This window comes from Leptinotarsa decemlineata, unplaced genomic scaffold, assembly GCF_025532065.1.
Source record: "Leptinotarsa decemlineata unplaced genomic scaffold, Ldec_3_MD MMD2_tig00002974_RagTag_RagTag, whole genome shotgun sequence".
Classification (NCBI taxonomy): domain Eukaryota; kingdom Metazoa; phylum Arthropoda; class Insecta; order Coleoptera; family Chrysomelidae; genus Leptinotarsa; species Leptinotarsa decemlineata.
The window spans coordinates 10,201,603-10,228,142 of NW_027412578.1; the positions used below are offsets into that span (position 1 = coordinate 10,201,603).

The following is a 26,540-nucleotide window of genomic DNA, read 5'->3' on the forward strand; positions in this document are numbered from 1 at the left end:
GACTCTTTGTGGCAATGTTGCCATGCCAATGTGCAATTAATGCACCTGGGTTCAGCACCCTGATATTTACAACTTCAACCCTGATTGATTCTTATATTATACTAAAATTCCATAATAGTAGGCACTAAATTCTTAGAAATATTATTGCATTAAAACAAAAACATTGTTGTCAGTTTGTGATTCTATATATTTTTTGATCTAATATAATATATAATGAAAAAATACATAGAATCACAACGTTTTTGTTCTAATGCTAATATTGCTGAGAAATTAGTACTTACTATTATGGTATTTTAATACAGGTTGTTTCAAAAGTTTGGTCTGTTTTAATGGCAGGTATTTTTGTAGCTCCATATCTCAATATATATCTATTCTACTTTGTCGTAGTATAGACTAATCGATAGAGAATTTTACATTCTATTTTTTTGCCTATTTTCATCTTATTATTATAAGATGCCCTTCGGGCGATTTTATCCTCATTTTTCTCTACGAATTCAAATTCAACTAAAGCGATGCTGAAACAACCAAAAAAATGAACCAGGCATTTGTCAATGATACTAGATAATATTATTATATATATAACAATGGCCATATAAATGGAGAAGAAGAAGACGTTCTATGTCCCTGAGTCCCTGGACTCCTGTGTCCTGGATCTGTGTCCTGGACGAAGCTTTTGTTTACATAACGGTCAGTTACTTACTCAGTTATGAATTTATGAAGTGAAGACAGGAGACTGGACAGTAGCGCGTAAATAGGAATCGCCTTCTACATGAAGTGCAACGGCTTCAATTGTAAAAAAAAAACAGTCTGTTTATAGACTGAAATAAATAAAAAAACATGAAAGAAAAATGCAGATCAACTCCCAAAGAAGATCTCTCCAACCATGAAGAAGAATCTGGTGACGAGGGGGTATGTATCAACGTCTTCCATTACAAAATGATTGACTTATTTCTTTTTCCTAATTCATAGGATGAAACCTCCAGCATCGGTAGCACTTCAACTACCGACAACACATCAAGAAGTGCAACCCCAACAAATCGAAATCGGAAAGGTCGTAAACGCAAAAATCGTTTCAGCAATACCACCCCTAAAATTTTGAAACCAATATATAGATTTTCGTAAGTATTAATCGTACTTGGGTTAGCTAACTATCAGGGGATAGTTCATTCTCAATAAACAATTTTGTAACTATTTTGAAGGGTCCTATAAATGTATTTGAACTATTCCTTCATTTATCCCTTGAAAGATACCTATTTATATAAGGGACTTCAACAGAAATGAAAAACAATAATTGATGTATAACAAAGAGATTTCTGTGTTTGGCACAATATAGGTCCTTAGGGCACACCTAAAGAGCTTTTACTACCCTCGATTTTTATAAATTTTATATTCTGTAAAAATGAAGTTGTGTAGGTTCTACCACTTTCATGATATAGATGCAGTATTAAGGAGGACCACGGTCAACCACTATTTGGTGCACAATTCAACCACCACCTGAAAGAAGGACAACCATTTATTTTTGCAGCTGTTGGTAGTAACAGAGTAAGCATATACGAGTGTCCTGAAGGAAATGGAATCAAATTGACACAGTGCTATGCAGATCCAGATGTAAGTAGTTTATTTATTTCACGCCTCTTTGCCATGCTTATATTAAATTGGTTGCTGTTTTAATTCTTTATAATTATAGTACTGTATGCACGTGGCCTGTCCAAAAAATAAGGTGAATGTTCAAATTTCGCAGGCTACATACATTCAATTTTTTTTTTATGTTGTAGACTCGTCTTGAACATATTTTCACAGTCCAAATGATTAAAAAAGGTAAAGCTTTCACATAATGTGCCCTGTTTTTGAATTTTTTATTTGTTTCATATATCTATTTATATATTTCACCCTAATTATGTATTTTAGCCTTGAAAAAGGCGTAAATATACATCGAAGCTGCGGCAGTTTTAAAAATTCTGGATTGACTTCCATTGCAGTGTTTATTCCCATTGTCTGTCTCTAAAATTTAGATTTATCATCTGGACCTTTCATTCTGTTTTTTCAGTTGATCTCCCTTTGAATTTACCAACATCATATCATCATATTTTTTGTTTATTTTTCGAACAGTAAAGCATATATTGACTGATTTTTTTCCCAGCTCGACGAAAACTTTTACACTTGTGCTTGGTCCTTTGAGGAGGAACAAGGAAAACCCCTGTTGGCAGTGGCTGGTTCCAGAGGGGTCATCCGTATTCTTAACCAAGCTACGATGAGTTGCGTCAGGCATTACATAGGCCACGGTCACGCTATAAATGAATTGAAATTTCATCCGAGGGATCCTAACTTGCTTTTATCAGTCTCCAAAGACCATTCACTCAGGTTGTGGAATATAAAAAGCGATGTATGTATTGCCATTTTCGGAGGAGTTGAGGGTCACAGAGATGAAGTACTTAGCGCTGTAAGTATGTCTGCTTTTTCTAAAATTTTCACTTTTGAATAATTGCACAACCCAACTCTTTGAGTGAGTTGATTCTCAATAGATTTTTTCAGGATTTTGATTTGATGGGCGATAGAATAATGTCGTGTGGTATGGACCATTCATTAAAATTATGGAAACTCAATAAAGACAGCATGAAAGAGGCTATCAAACAGTCTTTCCACTGGAATCCTAATCGTAATACAAGGCCATTTGATTGCCTGAAGGAGAATTTTCCAGATTTTTCCACAAGAGATATACATAGGTAATTTTTCATAACTTTCTCGATACATATTACTGACCCCAACCAGTTTTAACTGATTTTTACTTGCTCTTTATATTCGGTTTTTTACAAAATACTTGTTGAAAATTGTTGGAACTGTTGAATAAGAATGCGTATTGAACTCGTGAACTATAATTGTACTTTACAACAATACTCAACGGTGAAAAAGATTATTGACATTATTATAAAAAATATGACATAAGTCAATTTCAAAAAAGGAATGCCATGTTGCCTGACTTCGGGCATGAGTCGATAGCTACAGTTCCACACTCCAGCTGATGAATGTCTCGAAGATTTTTTCGGATCTGTTGAATTAATCCCATCTGTTGAATTAATTGATGATGACGCGGATTTGCCAGTGGTTTAGTTAAGACATCAGCAGTCATTTTTTCGGTACATAAATAGTGCAAGGAAATGTCTCCTCTCTCGACAACTTCACGAATAAAATGTTGTTTAATATCCAAGTGTTTTGATTTAGAGCTCACCATTGGATCAGTAACGATTTTTTCAGCTGCTTGATTATCGTAGAATAATGCAACCTTATCCTGAGTTTTTCCCATGTCTTCAATTAGACGTTTCAAGTGAATAGCCTCCTTGGTGGCTTCTGTAAGGACATAGCATTCAGAATGAGCGGTGGCTAGCGCCACTGTGCTCTGTTTTTTTGAGCACCAACTAAGACCCCAACCAGTTTTAACTGATTTTTACTTGCTCTTTATATTCGGTTTTTTACAAAATACTTGTTGAAAATGATGAGGTTTCTATTCAATAAATGTATTCAAATTGAATATCTAGAGAAAAAAAATTGAATACTATTTAGTAGATAATTCTTGAAACTGAAAAGATAACTTTCCTTGAATATAAAAATAATGTAACACATTGATGGTTGACTTTGAACGATCATGACGCCACATTGTTTATCTTTGTGAAGGCAAAGTGTGAAGTTTTTCAGTCTTTCGTAAGTTATTGTATGCTTTAAAACCACTCCAATAAATTAAATATTCTCCAATGTATAATTCAATATATTTAACTATAGATATATAGATATCCTTTATTAGTTCTTTGTAATAAAAAACCTTTCCAGGTGTAGAACATGTCAATTACAGTAAACATTACAGAAATAGTAAAAAAATCATGAGGCAATATCATTAATATTGGTTAAGAATATAAATGGCCACAGATGTATAAATAACAAGGTTATCACAGTCAATATACTTAATGTAATATTGTTAAATTAGATATAGAACACGAACATATACATATGTAGGGTTCAAAATAGACTTAATAAACTACATCACGATGCAGAATGATATGACATGAAATATTCAACGCGAACAACATCAGTTTAAATTATCATTGAAGAATTCTACCAGCGAATAATAAGCTTTGGAAAGAAGCAAAGTTTTCGATTTATTCTTCATGATCACAGAAGACAGAGTTCTGAGAGATTCAGGTACCTTGTTATAAATATTCATGATTGAAAAAGGTATATTTTTTTGAAGATAGGTCAAATGTATCTTTATATTCAAAAGGTGATTTTTGTTTTGTGTGTTGTGGTTCCTATCATGAGTCGCAAAAAGAGATATATTTTCTTTGACAAATACCACAGATTCATAAATATAGAGACCTGTTAGTGTTAATTTTTTTTTATCTAGGAATATTTTTTTACAGCTTTCTCTCTGAGAAAGGTTGAATATTTTTCTGAGACACCGTTTTTGCAATAAGAATATTTTTTGTGGAAAGTGCAGACATTCCCCAGAATATAATGCCATATCTGATGTGACTCTGAATATAACCATTATATGCTAATATCGTAGCCTCAGTGGATATATTTTGTGTTATTATTTTCAGGGCATAGCAGTACCTTGACATTTCTGTTGCCACTTTATCTATGTGGCTCTTCTAGTTTAGCTTTGAGTCAATTATAATTCCAAGAAAGGAAATTTGGGTCACTGTTGTTGAATACCTTTTTGTCATTAATCACTAATTTGTCAGTTTGAAATTATCAATTTTTTTTCGAAAAATATGCAATATTTGACTGTATCATTTGAAATCATGAATTTATCTTTTTTTTTCAGGAATTATGTAGACTGTGTGAGATGGCTTGGAGATTTTCTGCTCAGCAAGTCTTGTGAAAACTGTATAGTGTGTTGGAAACCTGGCAGATTGGAAGATGAAAATCTGAAGAAAGGAGAGACGAGTTCTACAATCATTCATAGATTTGAATACAAAGAGTGCGAAATATGGTTCATCAGATTTGCAATGGATTTTTGGCAAAAGGTAAACTACCTAGTTTGTGAATAAACTTGGAGGAAGAATAAATTCAAAGTTTTTGAAAGATGATGTAAGACACTCTTGTCTCTTGAAGAGTGCAGTTTTTTAGGGTCTTCAAGGCTACTATAAAGATCGTCTCTCTTTCTAAAATAAACTTTCGTTTGTCCAATATATGAAACACTTGCGATCATATCGTCATTTGAGTGAGTGTGACATTTGATCCAGATGGAATTCTTTCTTTGTAAAAAATTTCCAGATTTCCAGTCACGTCATAAATCTGATATCGATAATTATCGTTCTATTGCAAATTTAACAGTTTTTTGAAATGGACATATGTAATCGAATGTATTCTGCAGTTATAGAGTACATGTCTCCATCACAACGTGGTTTTATAAGTCGAAGGTCTTCGGAATCTAATTTACTTATCACATGACAACTCTTCAATACTCTTGTTTTTGAGGCAAATATTTATACTTTATGTTGATTTCTCAAAAGCTTTAGATAGGATAGATCATAATATTTTTTTTTTTTTAAAGCTGAGCTGTTTTTGGTTTTTTCAGTGATATCATCCAGTTCTTCAAATCATATGTTTCAGTGAGATTTTCACTACATATGTTGCATTTTTGTAAAACTATGTAGCGAAAATCTCAATAAAATATTAAAATCAAATCATGCTTTATTTATCTAAAGAATAGAATTCTTATTTACAAAGCTTCTAAATGTAATAGTACATAATTTCATATTATAAAATTCACAAAATACAATTCGATAAAAATCAGTTACTAAAAGTTAATTGTAATATATATTTATTATCAAGAATGTAATATGAAATGTGATCAATAAAAAGATAAATAATAAGATGGCATTAGCTAGTAATAAAAAATAATAATAATATAGTCACAGACGACTGATGTTTGAGTGTGTCTTGAAGCAATATATCGTATTATTATGGATATAAAAATAATGATTCCATGTAATATTATTCCAATCTACATTTTTCTACTTCTAAAGTCCCTTAAGACTCTAATCTAGAGCCTTTACTTTTTTATTGTTTATGAATGATTTAGTTGAAGATTTAGATACTAGAAAGCTGCTATATGCAGATGATAACTTCACAGGTATGGAATAAGAGGACTAGCTAACAAATTAATATGTTCTTACTTAGAAAGCAGATATCAAGCTGTGTACAGGAATAATAAATTCAGTGAGAAACTGACTTTAAAAAAGAGGAGTTCCTCAGGGGTCCACATTGGGACCTCTTCTATTTTCAATCTACATAAATGATTTACCTGATTTTATGACCAATATATATGACAACTTAACTACAATACTGTATGCAGATGATACAAACTTTACATATTCCAATAAAAAAAATGGAAAACTTATTATGTCAACGGTGAAAGAATGGTTTTATCTTAACAAATTGTATCTAAATCACAATAAAACTGAAACTTGTATTTTCACAACCGATTATACATCTGTTGAAACTAAATGTGTCAAATTCCTTGGTATATATTTCTCACCAATAAAGATATTGCTATTACAGTTTACTATGCACTTTTTCATTATGTTATGACATATGGAATATTAAGTTGGGGAAATGCAGCTGATACCCACTGCAAAGAATATTTATAGTAAAGGTTGCTGTGCGTTCAGTTGTAAAAGCCAAATTTGATGACTCTTGCAAACCAATTTTTGAAAAACTAGGTATTATGACTCTCTGCTCCAGCATTGTGTACGAATATATATATATATATATATATATATATATATATATATATATATATATATATATATATATATTAGAAAAAACATAGATAATTTTTCAAATTACAGAATGAATCACACATATAACACCAGGGCGAAAAATCATATTTTACAACCTTGCCATAGAATTAACAAAACCAAAATAGTAGGAATAAGCTATTTTAACCAGTTTCCAAGCCATATACAAAACTTGTCATTGGCTAGTTTCAGAAATAAAATTAAAGAAATCTTGAAGGATATGTGTTTATACAGTACAAATGATTTTTATGACGGGAGCATGTGTTCTCATAATTGGTAACCTTTTATTTATTTCAACTATATTTATTAAGTTTTTGTCTATGTGCATATATGTTGTATTAGTTAAACTAACAATTTCATGTCTCAAACTGTTTCTGAATTTAACTGACTTAGCTGATCTGCTAAGCCAACTAAAGTTCAAGGTACCACAATTCACATGCAAAAACAATTTAACTTTGTATAACTCTCAACTAGTTCTTATCAATTTCTGCATCTGCAGAATTGACGGATGGTCACGTGGTCTGAATAGACAGATTTGGCAGTATCCACTGGTAGGCTCACGGCACGAAAAGTGTCAAAGCCTGTTCCTTCATAAACAAAAAAATATTCAACTGGAAATTATTTCTATTCTGGTATAATTTATACAAAAATTTCTTAATTTGAATGAACTGAACTCCAAAATTCAATTTCTTTCAGATTTTAGCACTAGGAAACCAATGTGGGAAAGTATTTGTTTGGGACTTGGACGTACCAGATCCGGCACAAGCCAAGTGTTACACTTTGCAGCATCCCCGCTGCACCACTGCTATTCGGCAAACTTCCCTGAGCAGAAACGCCAATATTCTTATATGTGTGTGCGACGATGGTACCATCTGGCGCTGGGACAGAATTTCATAAGGACAATTTGTTATTGTATTTTTTTAATATAAACTACTAAGCAACACACTGTTTCATTAAACCACTTATTCTTTTTCTTTCGCGTCTGGAGGTGACAGCTTCTTCCTCAGCTCTTTGATAATACGAACCTTGGGTTCACTGGGGCCCACAAACTTAGAATCCGTTGTCCGTTCTAGGGGCACGTAAACTTCGAAAACCTTGAAATATTTCAGTATAGAATCTGAAAATTATCCATTATTTCTTGAAGACCACAAAATGAAAAATAACTTACTGACTTTCTCCTCGGGAAGTAAACAGTCTTCGGAAATTTTCTTTGCTGAATATTTTCTAGGGTCACCTTGATGGTTTGTGATGAATTCTAACGCAGTTGCTAGTGAAACCTTTCCCAGTGGAATTTTTTCTGACTGCTTAACACCATAAAGGAACGTTTCTACTGCTTTCCTGTCTGTGGGAAGAGGCCTTTCTGGATTTTGTTCTAGTTTGTGTGCTATATTAGGCTAAAGAAAACGCATTAGTATGCACAACATCATGAAGTAAACAGTATAATTAATAATAATAATAATTGACTTTATTCATCACAAGAGATGAAGGATATCTTATTAGTATTTACATTAATTGAAGATAATCTTATGACGAATGGGCGAAGTGTCAGCTGAAGCTGTTTTTCAACTCGACAATTGAGGATAACATCATTCTTCTTTACATAGAATGCCTAATGCAATATAAATTAAAATGTGTTTGAACTTCACTCAGTAAAAACAATATCTTATTGTAATCTCTTTGTATGCCCAATTAGTGTTTGCTACTCTCTGTCAATATCAAACAGACTACTGTAATGGATAAATTATGAAACTATAAAAAGATCATCGTCAATTACTTTCTCTTTGGTAAAGAAAATTATTTTGAATCATCAATCATTTGATTACGAGTTCCTGGACAATGAAAATCATCTGCAAGAATGACATTTGAGAGGAAACTTGTACAAATAATGTCCGTTGAGTATATGTTGCAGTATTAGTTGTGCATGTAGTTATTTTTCATAATTTTTGTTGACCAAGTCTTTTATATAAATAAAAGGTACCTTATTTTACAAATTATAAATAAAAAGAGAAGGAAAAACACAGCAAGTACATTTAATCTGGTCAGGGAATTGTGACTGACAGTCTATTCCAAAAGATCAGAGAATACTGCTGATATGCTTTTCTCTATTCTACAATTCATACTGAAGTATATTATACCTGTCTTTGTTTCATTTCAACACAAATCTCACTGTCAATACAAGGATCCTTATTATTGCATCACACCAAATTTTCAAAATACATATTTCCAACTTTCTAGAACTTTCTCACGGCTAGTAACTAATCAATGGTCTAATGATACTTAGGGTGGGTTCATGCACCAGTCTTAAGACATATGTAGCAAGTTTTAAGTCATAAGAATTCATGTTTTTCATTTCTTACTACTAAAAATTTATAACTTGTGCACATAGATATTATGAGTAATAACTATGCTCGAGTATGAATGTTGCCACTGAAAATGAATGATAAATTGCTTACAAATCTTACTTCAGACTGGATGCCTGAATCCACCATTAGTTATAGGATTAAGTTTCATATCACTTGACTGATTCTATGTTATAAATGAATTTATAAATTTTCTTTATATACTTTACATCATGTGAGGTTACAAATATATCTTTCAAATGCTTGTCAAGTTTCTCATCCTTTTGGAGGCTTTTTGCATAAACGTCTGGGAATTCTACAAAAAAAATTAAATTCACTTTCTGAAGGCTAACCTTTTTGGTTTACTAACCTTTCATAAGCCGTTCCACATCAATTTGGTCTTTTTCATGCAGAGGTGCAGGAATAGGTTTGGGCTGGGATATCACTTTGTGAGCTCTATATTCTAAATTAAAATTTCTAAAAGGGTGCTTAACAGTGGAAAATATCTTCCCCATCTTCGTTCCTTTTTGTAAGGTTATGTAATGTATATTGTAACTCGAACATGCATTCCCTTGTCAATAAAGTTTTCATCCGTCCAATAGCAGGGCTCCTAAGAATGAACCGTTTTATACGGATTTACTTAGAAGTAATTGGTTAATGACTTTGATCATTGAGTTTTCTTTTGTTTTCGTCAGTATCTGTCAAAATAAAACTCATTAGTTGGAAACCACGCCTCCTGCATACCTCTGCAAAAACGTCTCTAAAAATAAAAATAAAAGAACGAGAAAAAATACAGTAGTAGCCTTTTTTGTTTTAAAAAACATGAATATTTTCTGACAGTAGCGTACGTGCTCTTGGTTCATCAGAATTTAAATCATTTAACTCTCATTCCTTTAATATAAGTGATAAATTGTAAATGTTTTAGAAGTATATAATGTGTCAGTGATGATGGTACTCAAATTTTCAGAAGGTCTTCCGAAAGTTTCAATAACTATTGCCTCTGCATATTTTCTTAAAAAATAATCCTTTAGGATACGCTTATGGCTGTTGAATGTGACTGTATGTGGTTTGCAGGGAGGCAACGATAAGATATGAAAAATTACCAGATAAGAACACGTTTTAAATAAATATTATTACTCTCAAAACTATAAAAATTAAAAATGATTAAATATAAATGTTATAACGATAAATCGTGCGGTAAATGAACTTTTTACCCGACATCTCTCAATACTCTTATATTATTTTTCTTAAAGTTGGCAGCTTCTGGAATTTGACACTGTGTAAAATGGCTGACAAGTGAACCCTAAACCTCATACGATTTTCTTTGTTTTCATTGCAGTTTTTTGTTGTTTTAGTGAGTTTCAAAATTATTAAACCTTCGGTTTTGGATCAACAAAAGCATGTATTATATGTTGAAATGTAATTTGATACTCCAGTGCCGTTAAAATAGTAATAAAAGTGATGAAAGTGCTCTTGGAATTCACCATATAGAATGAGATGGATTGACTTGACACTAAATTCTGTCATTCTGTAAGACTACAGCAGCTTCCAAATTATTTTTGCGTATTCCAGAGGTAATTATTTTACGTTGTAGTGTGAAATTCAACATATTCGGTTACATTTAGATATATTCAATGACCATGGCCTACCTGATAGTCACAATGCCAAAGAATCTGGTGTGGAATGCAGAGTGATACATGTCATTGCAATTTGGCACATTCCTACTGAAGTTCTAACACTGCCTTAAGCACTAACACCTATTTATTTCCATGTATTAAAATTTATCTGCTACTTATATAGAATGCACATTTCTCCAAATGAATTTTTCTTGTTTGACAGAAGTTTTTTTCACTATAACTAAATATCTGCAGTATACAACAAAGTTTCTTATTTCTGAAAAAACTTTTCAAGTACTACTAGTCAAGAACATAAATGATTAATAAAGACGGTACAGATTAATTCCAGAAAAATGTATTTATAAATTTATTTATTTATTTACTGCATTGCCTATTTTTACAAAATAATTAATTCACACATATGTACTGTAACTGTCAGTTAGATGTAAAGGAAAAATATAAATAAAAAAAAAGGTAAAAATATGCTGGTGAATAACTATCTTTTCAGTCTTTTTTAAATGATTCCAAAAAAGAATTGAAAAATTCTAAATCCACATTGTAAGTGTTTGCAAGTCTCAAAATTCTACCTATAGACTCATTCTGGCCTTAGTTGCTATGATGAAAGGGTACTTTGAAGATTTATGTATTTCTTGTTCTCTTTGGATTCACATTTAAAGTTATAAGTTCAACAAGTTCCGGTAAATTATTACTACCATTGATTAGTTTGTGAATTAGTGTAAGATCTGATTCTAATTTTCTATGAGCTAAAGTATTCAAGTTAAGAATGTCCGATATAGTTGTATAATTATATTCACCAATATGATATGCCAGTTTATATGCAGAGTATCTTAAAAAAATTTTTTGAATACTTTCAAGCGTATCAATATCCACATTATATGAAGGGCACCTAATTGAGTTGTATTTGATTATTGATCTAAAAATTGAGCAATATATGATTTTTAAAGAAGAGAGAGATAATTCCTCTGCAGATCTAAGAGTGAAACCTAACATTTTTAGTGTTCTAGAAGTAACATTTGCAATATGGGGTTTGAATGACATTTTTGGGTCAAGAGTGATTTCTAAATCTTTGATTGTACTTGTTGTTTCCAGTTCTGATTGCTTGATTTTATATAGACTATAGAATTTTTGTTTTAAAAAAAAAGGAAATTTATGACATTTGTCTAGATTCAACTGTGATAAGTTAATATCACACCAGCGTACAAAGTTAGATAAATCATACTGTAATGATTTAGCATCAGATGAGTCATGAATAACTTTGAACATCTTCAGATCATCAGCAAACATAAGAAATTCACTATAGAGCATAAGATCATTCAAGTCATTTACGAATAAGTTGTAAAGTAATGGTCCCAAATGAGATCCCTGCGGTACACCAGATGGAACTGTGATTGAGGAAGATATTTAGTTACCATATTTTACATATTTGACTCTGCAAATCATTTCAAAATGTTTTCCCAAATACCCAAAGCATTTTGTTTATGTAACAACAAATTGTGATTTATGCGGTCAAATGCCTTTTAAAAATCTGTGTAAATAGAATTAACCTGGTGTCTATTTTCGAAGGCATTTATCATAAAGTGTTGATGAATGAGCAGATTTGTACTGGTAGATCTATCACGACTGAATCCGTGTTACGATTATATATCTAAAATCCCATGATAACTTCTTTGTTACTTGACTATCTAAGAATTTGGGTAATTCAGATTGATTGCAAACTGCTTGATGATTTTTAATGTCATTATTTGATCCACTTTTATGAATATGTTTCAAAAAACTGTTTTTCCAATAATCTGGAAAGATGGAAGATTTCAAAGAAATGTTGAATATCATGTGGATGGATTTGGCCAGGGTAAAAATGCAATTTTTAATTGAGAATAGCGGGATTCCATCGGGACCCGCAGACAACTTTCAGGGAAATGAAGTGACCAGTTCAATAATTTCTCTAAGATCAATGCTATAACTACATATATAAACTGTCTTACTGAACATAGGACGAACTTCACGGTCTGGACTTTGTTTCAGTTACAAAGAGACGCCTCAAACCGTAGAATCTGTTGTGGTCCTAGATTATCTCGCAGTCTGAATGTAAGTTACTAGAACAAATTGGTGGGGCCCAGTATGGGCCAGCAGCCTCGGGTCCAACTCAACATGAATCCGAATACGCCAGCCCGGTCCCCGGGCTATCACCAGAAGGCCATGGAAGAAATCCAGAACTCGCTCAGACCTTTCGCAAAAAGTGGAAGCGAAGCCATGAGTTCCAGCGCAGCCAGTACCATTTCAAATTTTTCGGCAACGAGTGGTGTGAGTTCTTTGAGTTCGACTTCTGGTGGGAATGGAAACGAGAAAGATGTGGTTATGCAGTTGCGACAGTTGGGATATTCTGAGGTGAGAGGTTGTGGTGTAAATATTTTTTAGTTTTAACTTGAGTATTATTTTTTAATTTACAGCAAGAGTTGAATATCTGTACCAATAGTTATTCATTTATACTTTAAAATTATGAGCATTGTGGTATAGTTTCGGAGATACGACCACCTTAATAATAATAATAATATGTTTCATTACCATAAGACATAATCTTGTAGACAACGCTTGCGTAGTACATACTTAAAAAAATGCAATACATACCAACTGAATTTAAAATAAAAATATAAATGGTGCATGGTACAAAATATGTTAAAGTAGAGGATATAAAAGATATGTATCTATTGTAACAGTTGAAACTGTTGAAATATCAACTGTTTTAGGAACTCGCTTCTGGCAATAGAAACTTGCAAAATATCACCCTCAATCATTTCAAACGTTTTTACAGAATATGAAACTTTTATTTCACCAAAATAACCTTTTTTTTGGAACCATGTTTCGAAGCATATCATTGCTCCACTAGAGTCACGAAAGTTCAGTGTCAAGAAATGAAAATTACGTTACCAAATTTTGATAATTGTACTTGGCTTCACTCTAGAAAAACAAACGTGTCTGTCAGCTATCAATTCGACCTTTTTTTTTAATGAAATTCAACACAAACTTAATAAAGTCTGGAAATTCCCAAATGTTACATCAATGTGCAAACAAACCCTAGAGTCAAGTTATTACTTCATTACCCGTGAATAAATAAATAAATAAAATAAATAAATAATAAATAAAGGTATGCATTTTCATTTGTCAAGTAGCACATTATATAATTGTAATTAAATTCAAATGGCAAGCCAGGAAAATTCAAATTCAAATAAAAAAAAGACGTACAAACACTAGAATAAGTTATGATCATTAAAAGAAATAATAAATAACTATTCAGAAGTTTAATGAACAATCTCTGGATGAACTCGTCTAATTGCCATTTTTTGAAATTTGAATGTAACAAATGAAAAAGATCGAGTTCTGAAAAGAATGTATTGAAATTTTTCTGAAGTCTACAACTTATTACCATCGAGCCATAGTTATTCTCTTAGGATCGCAACCCAAATTAAAAAATGTGATTACTTCTTAAGGATCCTGAGTTAACGAAAAGGCAAAGGTCATCTAAAATAGCTGAACAATTGTTGTGGAAGTTTGTTATTTTATGAAAGAATAGAACCATTGCAAGTTTACGTCTCTCCTCGAGTGATAATAAATCTAATATAGACAGCCTCATTTGCGAGTTAAATCCAAAGTACGGTAGGCCAAGTTTCCAAATAATATTTTTAGTGAAGCGATTTTGCACTTTTTCAAGTCTCTCTTTATGACAGGCATAAAGAGGTATTCCAAAATACTCCAAACCGGTGAAAAGTATGACTTTATATCATCATATTATGTAATAAGGCGGGTATTCCTTTTGATGAATCCGAGCATTCTGAATGCTTTATTACAGATATTATTGACATGATCAATAATGCTTAGATCTTTATCGAAAGTAATTTCCAAATGGCGTAAGCTTTTGACAGTTTGAAGAGTTATATTATTATTGGAGTAGTTTCCACTGACAGGCTGCCTTATTCTATAAAATCTCAACACGATACATTTCTTAACGTTAACTTTTAAACAATTAGTATCAAAGTAGGTACAAAAGCTATCCAGGTCATTCTGAATACATTCAATATCATTGGTAGATTACACTGTAATCGTGGTGTTTACCATTAGTTGCTCATTTTCTATACGTCGTTTCGCAGGAGTCCTCAATCCGTGCCCTGCAAATCTCCAACGGTCGCCTCGATGTGGCCCTCGACATCCTCGGCAAGCCTTCGCTGGACAACCCCTCGATCAAACCGCCGGGCTACACGAAGCTCATCCGCAAGCCGAGCATCGAGCGCGAGCTGCTGCCGCCGCCCCGCTGCAGCCCCGCCCTCGACAGCGGCGCCGGCAGCTCGCGCTCCGACAGTCCGCGTCTCGCCGACATCCACAGCCGATACTCGCCGAGCTTTGGCGAACCGCCGCCCCCGCCACCTCCGAGGAATACTCCGCCGCCGCCCCCGCCGCACGGAGTAGGCTCTTACCAGCAGCAGGCGGTGCCGACCAATGTGCAGCAGATGTTCAAGAGGATGTCGCCTGCAACCGCGCCGGTTGTACCGGCGAGGACGCCGGCCGGGGGCGGTGCTTACAACTCGCCTGCATTGCAACAGGTGAGGCTTAGAATAGGAAAACAAAATCTAGTCAGATCGTCGGACGAAAATCAATATATTTTATTCTTATTTTGAACGTTAGCAAAGAGTGAAACGTGAAATTTCTTTTGGCGTACCTCAAGGCTCAATACTTGGTTCGTTGCTGTTCTTGATTTATATAAACAATCTGTCATCCAATGCCTATATGGTCTTTGGCCTTTAGAGAAGAGCAGTTGATATAATCTCGGAATTAAAATATAGAGTTTTTCATAAAATTTTCAGAGAGGCACTAGTCCGGTAAGCAGTGTGTCCTCATCGTCCGGCAGACAGCCCATGGTAGTGCAGAACGGCCCACAAGCGCAGCAGCAACTCTCGCAGCAGATGCAGGCCCTGAGTTTGTACCAGAGCAGTACTGTCTCGACGTCGGAACCACCTCCGCCGTACCCTTTGATATCGAGCAATTCATCTAACGGTCCGCCTCCGCCACCATCGTACTCGGCCTCTATTCAGAACCGCCAAAGCCCTACGCAGGATTTCCGGAAGAGTCCTTCTTCGGGAATATACTCTGGTAAGTTTGATTTTTCATGTTTCAAAATAGCAATGATAGTAGTTGTTTTTGTTATTGATGGTTCAGTTGAAACCTATCCTCTTTTGAATTCAGGTTGATTGACTAGCTTGAGATTCGTTGTTAATAATTTTAACACCCAATAATATACAGGGTGTTTTCTCAAAATTGAGTAATTCAAACCAACAGCTTGTAAAACTTGTCAAAAAAAGATTATATATGAAAAAATCAGCTATATGAATGTTGAACAATAACGGAGTGAAATTTTTTTAAAATAATTGTTATTACACATATTATCGACTTCTGCCTTGTAAAAATTAAGTGCATATGCTCTTAGGAAAAATAAATCAAAGAATATATATATATATATATATATATATATATATATATATATATATATATATATATATATATATATGCTGAACTAGTTTTTCGGGTATATGATCCGTGTATGTGATATTATCTCTAATTTCACCGACGTTTCGACAAAATCTCATTTGTCATTATCTAGGTGTGCTATTACGTGTTCAGAAGTTTTGTTGACCCTGCTCAACTCACTTCTTACTATACTGGTAAAACGTTATTCGTTACGTGTTCAGATATAGAGTGTCCATAAACTCTCTACTACCTACTACTTAAATGTTGTTGAGTTTTACCTGAGTTCGTCTTCTTCTTAGTTAACCTCATCTCCCCGTTAAGGTATCGAATATGAAATCTGAAGTTTTCATGGATAGGAATATGCTGAACTGGTTTTTCGGGTATATGATCTGTGTATGTGATATTATCTCTAATTTCACGTAACAGATTCATTGTCCTTTATTAGCTATAACCGATGTTGCCAAAGGGTGGAGTAGAAACGAATCCCTTTGAATGTTGAATGCATTATTCCATTCCTCTTTTTTAAGTATTTAAATAATTAAAAAAAAAAAGGTTGAAATGATGAGTTTAAAATGCGTTGTTTTAGAGCTCTTCTATGAAAACTACTTGATTTTCGTTAGGAGGAACATTCGCTATTCTAATGTCAAACATTTGCATTTAAACGATGATTGATTGTCATGAAAAAATTGGGTCGGGTTTTTTCTCAAAATGATCATTATTTGAATATTTATTAGGTACCAGTACATCAAAGGTGGACGTTGCTTACGAATTCATCCAGATATCGTTGAAAGGAAACATGTCTGTTGTCATTGAAATCCTTGTGAATACGTTTCATGGTACTGTCATCGGTTTTTTTCAAAGTGATTATTTTTAATTGCAGGATCAGCGTCGACAGCATCGCCTAGTCCAATTCCCGTATCGACGACGACCGCCTCGGCCGCCTCCATGGCCAGACCGACGCCGTTACAAGCGTGGGGCGCCCGGCAAACAATTTCGCAACCTCCGATCATCATGCAATCCGTGAAGAGTACTCAGGTGCAGAAGCCAGTGCTGCAGACGGCTATCGCGCCTACAGCGCCTCAGGTAACCTTTACAATTTAGTTTATTTGATATTACCAATTTTTTGACATGCATATGGACGATTGTCAAATTATTTAGGGACATGCCATTTTACTTTAAACATACAGGGCGTGAGAGAAATAATATATTGGCGAAAAAACCATAAACTCATCAATTTATTACATTACACAATTCATATGATTTGGAAACTTATTCAAGCAACACTTTATATTAAGATTTTCACTAAACCGGTTAACAAAAACGCAACATATGTATCGCTATACAATAGGGCATGTCTATACCCGCCTATACATGTATAGACACGCCTGAAGAAGCTATTGTATAGTGAAACAGGTGTTGCGTTTTCGTAAAACTGTTCAACTGGTCAGTGAAACTCTCACAATAAAGTGTTGCTTTCAGTACGAAATGGATTTTCATCAAGTACCTTAAAAAAAAAAAGAGAGAAGAATTACTTGTGTCGAGTTACATATTGTACTTTTGTAAGAAACATATAATAATAATAATAATAATATAATATAATAATAATCTTTATTCAAAATAGACATCCTAATATACAAATGGTAATATGATTGTGAATATTAAATAAAATTTAGACGAAATATATAATATTATTAGATGTTAGATATAGTATTAGATATAACATGCGAAAATAAGAAAATGTACTAGTGGGAAAATGGACAATGAAAAGAAAACAATAGATGCAGATCTTAATCTAATAATTCTGTGATCGTATATATTCCATAAGGGAGTGTTTAAATTGTTGGAGTGAATTGCTTTTTTTAATGTTGATAGGAAGTTTATTATAATTCAATAATCCCTTATGAAATAACGAGTTCATTGTTCTTGAGAGACTAGTTCTTGAAACCCACAGGTCACTGCTACCTCTTGTAGGATAGTTATGAATTTGATGGTTGAAACTGATAAATTCATTGAAGTAAGGTGCTATTTGACCAGTAAGTATTTTAAAGATGAAAATCATTGAAAAATAGTATAATCTGTCTTTTATTGTCAACCAGTTCAACGCGTCAATCATTGTTGCAATAGGAGTATATTTGTTGCACTTTAACAGTATTCGCATACCTCTGTTTTGTAGTTTTTGTAGCATTGATATGCAGTTTCCGTCAAGCAGAAAAAGTAAACTGGCACAGTGATCAAAATGCGGTTGAATTATTGATCGGTAAACTGTTAAGTTGGATTGAAATGTTAGTTGACGACTTATCCTTGTAAAGAAAAACATTTTTTTTAGAAATTTTGTTGTAGATGTATTGAAAGTGTTTTTTCAGATTCAAATTGTTATCAACTATGAAACCCAGATATTTATATTCTTCAACAATATCAATAGATTCACCATATATATTAATATTGATTGTATTCTTATCAATTGAATTATATTTAAATGGAGTTGTTAATATCATGGCTTTCGTTTTGTTAACATTTAATTTAAGTTTATTTCTGTTCAGAAAGACTGTAATATTAAGTAAGCTCATATTTAGTTTGCGAATAGCATTATCTAAATTAACATCACTTGCTGCGAGTAGTGTATCGTCTGCAAACAAATTAATGAATTCACAGTCTGGAATATAGTTAATATCATTTAGGTATAGTATGAAGAGTAGGGGACCTAATACACTACCTTGCGGTACTCCAGTATTAATATTTATTTCACTCGAAAATACATTGTTGACTTTCGTACATTGGGATCTATTGACTAAGTAACTTTTAAACCATTGTAATACATTGCCAGAAATACCATAGTATTCTAATTTAGAGAGAAGGATTGAAATGTTGATTGTTTCAAAAGCTCTTTTGAAGTCTAAAAATACTGCCACTATAAATTTATTTTCGTCAATTAATAGTTTCCACTTGGACAGAGTAAGTTGGAGGGCAGATTCACATGAATGCTTTGATCTGAATCCTGATTGATATTCCATTAATAAATTGTTATTTTCAATATATGTACTGAATTGGTTATATACAGCTAGTTCTAATACTTTTTCAAGTGGTGGTAAAGTGTTTATTGGGCGGAAATTGCAGACTTCATTAGTATTTGTAACCTTAGGTACTGGAACTATAGTACTTAATTTGAGCTTTTCAGGAAATTGACCATTTTTCAAAGATGTATTTACAAAATTCAATATAACATGACCTACAACTTCAAAAATACTCTTAAGAACTTTATTGTTGATAATATCAGCATTGCATTTGTTATCTAAACTAGATATGATTGTTCTTAATTCTTTCATAGTTAGCATTTTGAATTTAATATCATATGATTTGTGAAATGTAATTAATTGATGGGTTTCATTTCATTTTTAGGAGAGATTAATTTTCAGGAAAGGAAACTTTTGTCTTTCTACTTTTCCATCTTTATACAAAGAACGTGAGAAACGGTAATTGTTTCATTTAATTTAGTGTGACCTATCATATGTATGTTGGGTATCATTAATTGTTGATAAATATTATTATTAGGTACCGTCCCCAACATCGACGACGCCTCCAGCTACGTCAGCGCCACCTCCATCATACACAGTATCAATCCAACAGAAAGGGTAAGTCTATTTTTATATGAAGTTGTACTGAAAAAAAGAATTCAAATGGGAACATCTGTAATGACCTCAACGAAATTAAACAATGGTGGGATGCAAATCTGCTGTCATTCAACACTAAAAAAACTAGTATAATCACCTTTAAGTGCAATATACCAGAAATTCATATGGAAAGCACACTAGTGGAAAATAAGATCTCCACAAAGTTCTTGGGAATTCATATTGATGAGTGTCTGAAATTTGAGAAGCATAGAGGCATTATAAACAAGAAACTTTTCTCCGGGTGTTTTGCACTCAGAATAGTATCAAAAGAATTAGGATTTCACGCAGCAGAAAATGTTTATTATGTCCTCATAGACTCTCACCTAAGGTATGGCATAGCATTTTGGGGTGTATGCAGTAAACCGATGTTTCAATCTGTTTTCATATTACAAAAATGTGCGGTACAGTATCTCTTTGGAGCAAAGTGTAATGATCTTTGTAAGCCATTGTTTTAAATGCATGGAATTTCAACTGTGAGTTCATTGTTTACTCTTGAATCAACATACCTTATACGCAAGAACAAAAGTACCTTTACTTCTCCGCCTCACCACAATACTAGACAAGCTTGCCAATTAAAGGTTCCTATCCCAATAAGTAGTGAAATCAAGAACTCAATTATATATAATGGAGTGAAAATGTATAACAATTTACCGAAAAGTATAACAGAATGTGTCTTTTAGGAGAAACTTGAAGGCAACTCTGGTCAAAAAGGCTTACTATACTGTTTGCTGAAGGACTTCAGTCGATGGCCTTTTTGTATTCACCAATAAATGACATTAATTATTATTATTTGAATTTTTTGAGGATAACCTCAACACCTAATAATATTCATGTGTATATATGTATGTATATATGTTTGTATATGTATGTTTATATATACATTTTTCTTTCTTTCTCTTTGTAGTGTTTTTTATTTATACATTTATACAAAAATTACTCAATCATAGTTTTACCCATGTACAATAAAACAGTTTAACAAACATATTGTTTGTATATGTGTACATTTATATATTTACTTAACACTTTATTAATATTAATAGTTATTTTTATAGCAGAAAAACTCAAATTCAAATATTTTATTTGGTTCATAACAAAGCTACAGCTTTAGAACATGTCACAAAATACCATCAAATTAACATATGCCAAAAGTAAAATATAAAATCTTCAGAAGATTCAGTGCAATAAAAATAATAATACAGTACATACATACAATCGTGAAAGGCATCTTTGCTCTATGGTCCCGGGAGTGAATGGAAAAAGTCATTAATACCATATAGGGGATTTTCTGTAAGTAATGTCTTTAATATTTCAGAGAACGTACTGTAAGAGGTAGGGCATTGTACATTTTAATATCAATAGTATCGTCCATTCTTTGTAACCGGGTTTGAGGTAAAATCAAATTATCTTTATTTCTAGTATTGTGACCGTGTATATCGGACACAACAGAGTAACTATTAATGTTTTGTTTGACATATAGTAACTTTACAAAAATTATCAGAGAGTAAAGTGTCATTATTTTCAACGTTTTAAAGATTGGTTTGCAGGAGTCTTCAAAATTAGCTCCTATGATACATCTTACAGCCCTCTTCTGAATGACGAATATAGCATTTAAATGAAACTGAGCTGCCGAGCTCCAGACAGACAAGCCATATCTAATAATGGATTCGAACAGTGCATAATACGTAGTTATTGCAGTGGATTAGTTAATAAGTTGTTTAACTTTTCTTATAGCAAATACTGCACTATTTAGTCTATTGCAAATTGTATATATATGTATGTTCCATAATAGCCTGACATCTATATCTACACCCAGAAATTTAGTGTGCAGCATGTCTAGGTCGTTTTCTACATTGTAGAATAGCCTGGATTTGAAAATGAGACTTTTGTTTTTTTTTTTCATTGAGTATGAGCTTGTTTGTCAAGAACCAGATTTTTGCTTGTTCCATAACTTCCCCAAGTATTGTAGCCGGACACTCCCCTTTATTGATACTGATGCCAAATGTGGTGTCATCAGCATACATAATTGTCTCGATATTTGAGAACATATTTGGCAAATCGTTTATATAAATAATAAAGAGAAGGGGGCCCAATATTGATCCCTGAGGAAAAATGTTTGTCGACAAGATGTATTTTTTATGACACTGAACATATGTCTCTCTCTCTCTCTCAAGTATATTTTATTATCTTACTTTGTAATACTACCTTTGGGAAATTGTTGGATTTTACTAATTCAATGCAAGGATAAACCGTTTCCTTGTTGTACTTTGATGCACTGTTTAAAATCTTTGGGGTAGTAATGAATATTACACCAAATCGTTATTTTCAACACCTCGACACGTGTTTTGGTTAGCAAGTGATCATCTTCACGTGTCGAAGTGTCAAAAATGAACAGTTTAGTGTTGGAATAATATTCATTTGTTTCCTTGTTGGTAATGATTTTTTTTATCTCAAAATTTCTTCTTCAAACTCGCATAAGTTCAATTTTTGATCCGTGTGGAACAATACTGAATACTCCTATTTCCAGGTACACCAACGGAGGCACCAAACCAGCCGCCCCGCTGCCCGCCACCGCCTCGTCAAACCCCGCCGCTCCCGTCACCGTTCCCACGACCGAACCGCCGAGCTATGCGAGCACGATGCAGGCCAAAGCAAAAGCGCAGAGGGGCATAGCGCACCCGCCGCTGCCGCCGCCTCCGTATTCCGACGAGAACCTCGGACAGGTGTACACTGTGGACAGCTCGAAGTCGCCGCGCGCCAGCCCCCACGTGCACGCCCCGCTGCAGAGGAAGTACTCTCCGATCGTGAACAACGAGTGCAGGTCTGATAGTCCGCAGTCGACCGGTTCAGGAGATAGCCGGAACCAGTATTCAGATAACGGGGCGCCGCCTCTGCCTCCTACAGGTACAGTACCAAATTTAATGGAGTCATCAAATTTTATCCTATATATTGAAATAGCAAAAAGAAGAAGTTTCCACATAAGACTCGTTAAATATCTGGAGAAAACTAATGTAATATATAAAAACCTGAAGGGGTCTATTTTAGGAACTGCTTAATTCCTAACATCCACAACAAAAATGGTATATTATTCCCTGATTGAGTCCCACCTAAGATATGGTGTTGCCTTCTGGGGATTTTGCAGTCAACAACTTTTTCATTCAGTGTTTGTTTTGCAAAAGCGAGCGGTTAGATACTTATGCAAGGTGGGAGGGCTTGAGTCATGCAGACCATTATTTTTGAGAGAAAAAATTCTCACTGTCACTTGTATTTTCATACTTGAAACTGTTTGCCTGATTTACAAAAAACATAATATGGTTGGAACTCCGGAACATACAAATTACATAATCCGGCAAGTAACTGAAAATAAAATACATTTTCCTGTTCCAAAAACGAGCCAAACAAAGTATTCTTTAATTTATGAAAGTAAAAAGCTGTATAATCACATTCCTTACGAAATCAGAAAGGAAAAAAGCTATAAAAGGTTTAGCAATCTTGTTAAAGATGCCTTTGCAACTAAAGCATACTACAATCTTGATGGATATTACAATGGAACTTTGCTGTGATTTAATATAGGTGTTTTTTTGTTGTTTATATTGACACCTATACTTTAAATTATATTTTATACTGGGATATATCTTATTTTATTGCCAGGACTCGTGAACTTATGTTCAAATTGTGTATATTTGTTATTTACATCTTTTGAAAGGGACTATACATACTATTTTGTCTAAAAACTTTGTTAAATTTTATTTTCTATTGTTATATTTCATCTATTAGATATGTGAACTTGGTTTTGCTCAAATTGTGTTTCTGGGTATTTGTGTTTTTGAATTGTTTCTTTTCTTTTATTCTTTGAAGTGCTATATATACCTGATTTTTTAACAAGCCTTGTCAATAAGATTGAATTTTCTTGGACAATAAAGTATATGTCTATCCATCTACCTAATCTATATGCTTTTTTCAAATCTAGCTCTTTTTAATATACATTTCATGTGCTCTTAACTGTTTATTGCCTTGTATTGAAAAAATATTAAAACTCGCAGTTTATAATCAACTCATTGAATATCTAGAAAATAATGATATTTTACTAAAATATCAGTCAGGTTTCAGAAAATGACCATTTATGTGAGTCTGCATTATAAGTCACAATATCAAAATGGAAAGAATCAATAGTTAAGGGACATTATATTATAGCTGTATTTTTATATCTTAAAAGAGCTTTTGAGACAATTGATCGCCACATATTACTAAATAAACTGCAAATTATTGCTATTAGGGAAACTGTTTTGTTATGGCTCACTGATTATTTATCACAATGCAAACAGGTAACCAAGATAAAGGATTCAGTGTCATCATCTCACGATGTGGTTTTTGGGGTACCTCATGGGAGCGTTTTGGGACCTATATTATTTTAAATATACCTGAATGATATAGATACCATCAATGGTTGTGATTTCATGAACCTTTTTGCAGACCACACTTTGTTATCAATTTCAGGAGATAATATAGAAACACTTGCTGATCAAATGAATAATGAACTAAAAAATGTTTTCAAGTACATGAATCGCAATAAACTAAAACTCAACACCTCCTAAACAAAATATATGATCTTATCAACTGGTTATAAGCTATCACAACATAAGATTACAAATTGCAGGTGATGTAATAGAGTTGGTAAGTGAATTCAAATACTTAGGTTTCATGGTGGATAATCGTTTATCTCTTCATGCTCATTTTGATTATAGATACTAAAGAAATTTATTTTTTCTCAAGAATTTCATCTCAGCTTTTGATGTACTCAAAAATTACATTATGTAATTGTATAATCCAACCCCATTTTGATTATTGTGCTAGTCTTTTATACTCATTTGACCAAAATAAGGTATGTCCTTTACAAAAGTTACAGAGTCTAAACATGAGGATTATTTTACAAGTGAATAGGTATACAAGTATATCAAACACGTTAAGTACATTGCAGTGGCTGTCTGTTTCCCAGAGACTACAAGTTAGCAATGATATTCATTTTCAAACTAACACATAACTGGCTTCCAACTTATTTTGAAGAATTCTGTATGTATATATATATATATATATATATATATATATATATATATATATATATATATATATATATATATATATATATATATATATATAAATCTCAAATCCTCAACCACTTAACAAGAGAGGGTAGCTCCCAAAACTTCCACCTTCCTCGAACTAATTTGACTAGTACGATGAAGTCTTTATTTAATAAAGGTTTGAATGAGCATAATGAACTCCCACTTTCGTTGAAATATTCAATAAATGTTTTCCAATAAAAAAAAACTCATGAAGAATATAAAATTTCATCCCTGATTTTCTTTTTTCTGTTTTGTAATATATTTGTTATGTATATCCTCATGTTGAAACCATTCTGGAATCGTTAGAAAATGCGTTTCTTTTTTTTTTTCTTCTATCATATCATTTTTGTTATTTATATGTCATTTATTTATATATTTTTAAAATAATGTATGTATATTAGGATGTCCTAAAGAAATCAACAAATATTATTATTATAAATGCTGGATGTGTTGTATTTATTATCTGAAGATTGTGTTTAGAGTTAGGTAGAGGTTTGGTACCCAGGAAAAAACTATTATTAGATGCGTGGAACATGTATCTTTTCCTTTTCACATTATTTATAAAAGCTACGTTATTATAAACAGATCATATGTCTGCATCTTATACGTAGCTTGAAGATGTAATCAAGAATAATTGAATGATTGCATTTCTTTCCATTTTCACCTGATTCTATTTTTCTTTCAAGCATCCTCTTCTGTCAAAAACAACAACAGCAACACTCAGATGAACGGTAACGGGGACAACAAACACAACGAAACTCCCCCTCAGCTACCCCCTTACACGAAAATAAAACATCAGTCTCCTATACCTGAACGGAAAAAAATCAGCAAAGAAAAAGAAGAGGAAAGACGAGACGGCAAAGTGAAAAACTACTCTCCCCAAGCATTCAAATTCTTCATGGAACAACACATCGAAAACGTGATAAAGTCTTACAAGCAACGGATGTTCAGGCGTATGCAGCTCGAAAAAGAGATGAACAAAATAGGGCTCAGCCCCGAGGCGCAGATGCAGATGAGGAAGATGCTGTCTCAGAAAGAATCGAACTACATCAGATTGAAACGGGCGAAGATGGACAAGAGCATGTTTGTTCGAATAAAACCGATAGGGGTGGGAGCTTTTGGAGAAGTCACGCTGGTCAGGAAAATCGACACGAACCACCTGTATGCCATGAAAACCTTGAGGAAGGCGGAGGTATTGAAGAGAAACCAAGTGGCGCACGTGAAGGCGGAACGGGACATCCTCGCCGAAGCAGATAACGAGTGGGTCGTCAAGTTGTATTATTCGTTTCAGGATTCGGATATTCTCTATTTTGTTATGGATTATATTCCCGGCGGAGATTTGATGTCTTTGCTTATCAAACTGGGGATATTTGAGGAGCGACTGGCAAGGTAAGTCTATCTGTTCTGTAAAAAGAATCCTCTGTAATAGTTTATCTATTTAGTTAGTCATCCATACTGTAATATA

The 26,540-nt window shown here is 33.2% G+C and overlaps 3 protein-coding genes across 3 annotated transcripts in view; 2 read left to right on the top strand and 1 right to left on the bottom strand.

Moving 5' to 3' along the window:
- Positions 1–602: 602 nt before the first annotated feature.
- On the top strand, positions 603–7,738 carry escl (embryonic ectoderm development protein escl). Its single transcript, XM_023167576.2, has 7 exons — positions 603–909; positions 970–1,118; positions 1,437–1,608; positions 2,141–2,440; positions 2,533–2,723; positions 4,817–5,018; positions 7,494–7,738. Exons 1-7 carry the CDS (start codon positions 838–840, stop codon positions 7,692–7,694), a joined length of 1,287 nt encoding a protein of 428 aa, XP_023023344.1. The 5' UTR covers positions 603–837; the 3' UTR covers positions 7,695–7,738.
- Positions 7,701–9,651, bottom strand: LOC111511550 (NADH dehydrogenase [ubiquinone] 1 alpha subcomplex assembly factor 4). Its single transcript, XM_023167577.2, has 4 exons — positions 9,507–9,651; positions 9,367–9,452; positions 7,966–8,191; positions 7,701–7,914 (listed from the first exon to the last, which is right to left on the bottom strand). The coding sequence occupies exons 1-4, from the start codon at positions 9,649–9,651 to the stop codon at positions 7,760–7,762; spliced, it is 612 nt and encodes a 203-aa protein (XP_023023345.1). The 3' UTR covers positions 7,701–7,759.
- A 440-nt stretch (positions 9,652–10,091) lies between these two features.
- wts (serine/threonine-protein kinase warts) overlaps positions 10,092–26,540 on the top strand; it is a 29,218-nt gene continuing 12,769 nt past the window's right edge. Inside the window, exons 1-8 of the mRNA XM_074177454.1 lie at positions 10,092–10,710; positions 12,796–13,158; positions 14,916–15,365; positions 15,627–15,912; positions 17,168–17,370; positions 19,837–19,916; positions 22,480–22,856; positions 25,762–26,464. Coding sequence (XP_074033555.1) covers positions 12,892–13,158; positions 14,916–15,365; positions 15,627–15,912; positions 17,168–17,370; positions 19,837–19,916; positions 22,480–22,856; positions 25,762–26,464 — 2,366 coding nt within the window. The 5' untranslated portion in view covers positions 10,092–10,710; positions 12,796–12,891. The remainder of the gene's footprint in view (positions 10,711–12,795; positions 13,159–14,915; positions 15,366–15,626; positions 15,913–17,167; positions 17,371–19,836; positions 19,917–22,479; positions 22,857–25,761; positions 26,465–26,540) is intronic.

What these genes read in the sequence shown, in the direction of transcription:
- escl (XM_023167576.2), top strand. Translation starts at nt 838, where the DNA reads ATGAAAGAAAAATGCAGATCAACTCCCAAAGAAGATCTCTCCAACCAT. An exon ending in AAGAATCTGGTGACGAGGGG is followed by an intron (nt 910 to 969) that starts GTATGTATCAAC and finishes CCTAATTCATAG; the next exon opens with GATGAAACCTCCAGCATCGG. An exon ending in TCCACAAGAGATATACATAG is followed by an intron (nt 2,724 to 4,816) that starts GTAATTTTTCAT and finishes TTTTTTTTTCAG; the next exon opens with GAATTATGTAGACTGTGTGA.
- LOC111511550 (XM_023167577.2), bottom strand. Translation starts at nt 9,651, where the DNA reads ATGGGGAAGATATTTTCCACTGTTAAGCACCCTTTTAGAAATTTTAAT. An exon ending in TGTGGAACGGCTTATGAAAG is followed by an intron (nt 9,453 to 9,506) that starts GTTAGTAAACCA and finishes TTTTTTTTGTAG; the next exon opens with AATTCCCAGACGTTTATGCA. An exon ending in ACTTCCCGAGGAGAAAGTCA is followed by an intron (nt 7,915 to 7,965) that starts GTAAGTTATTTT and finishes GATAATTTTCAG; the next exon opens with ATTCTATACTGAAATATTTC.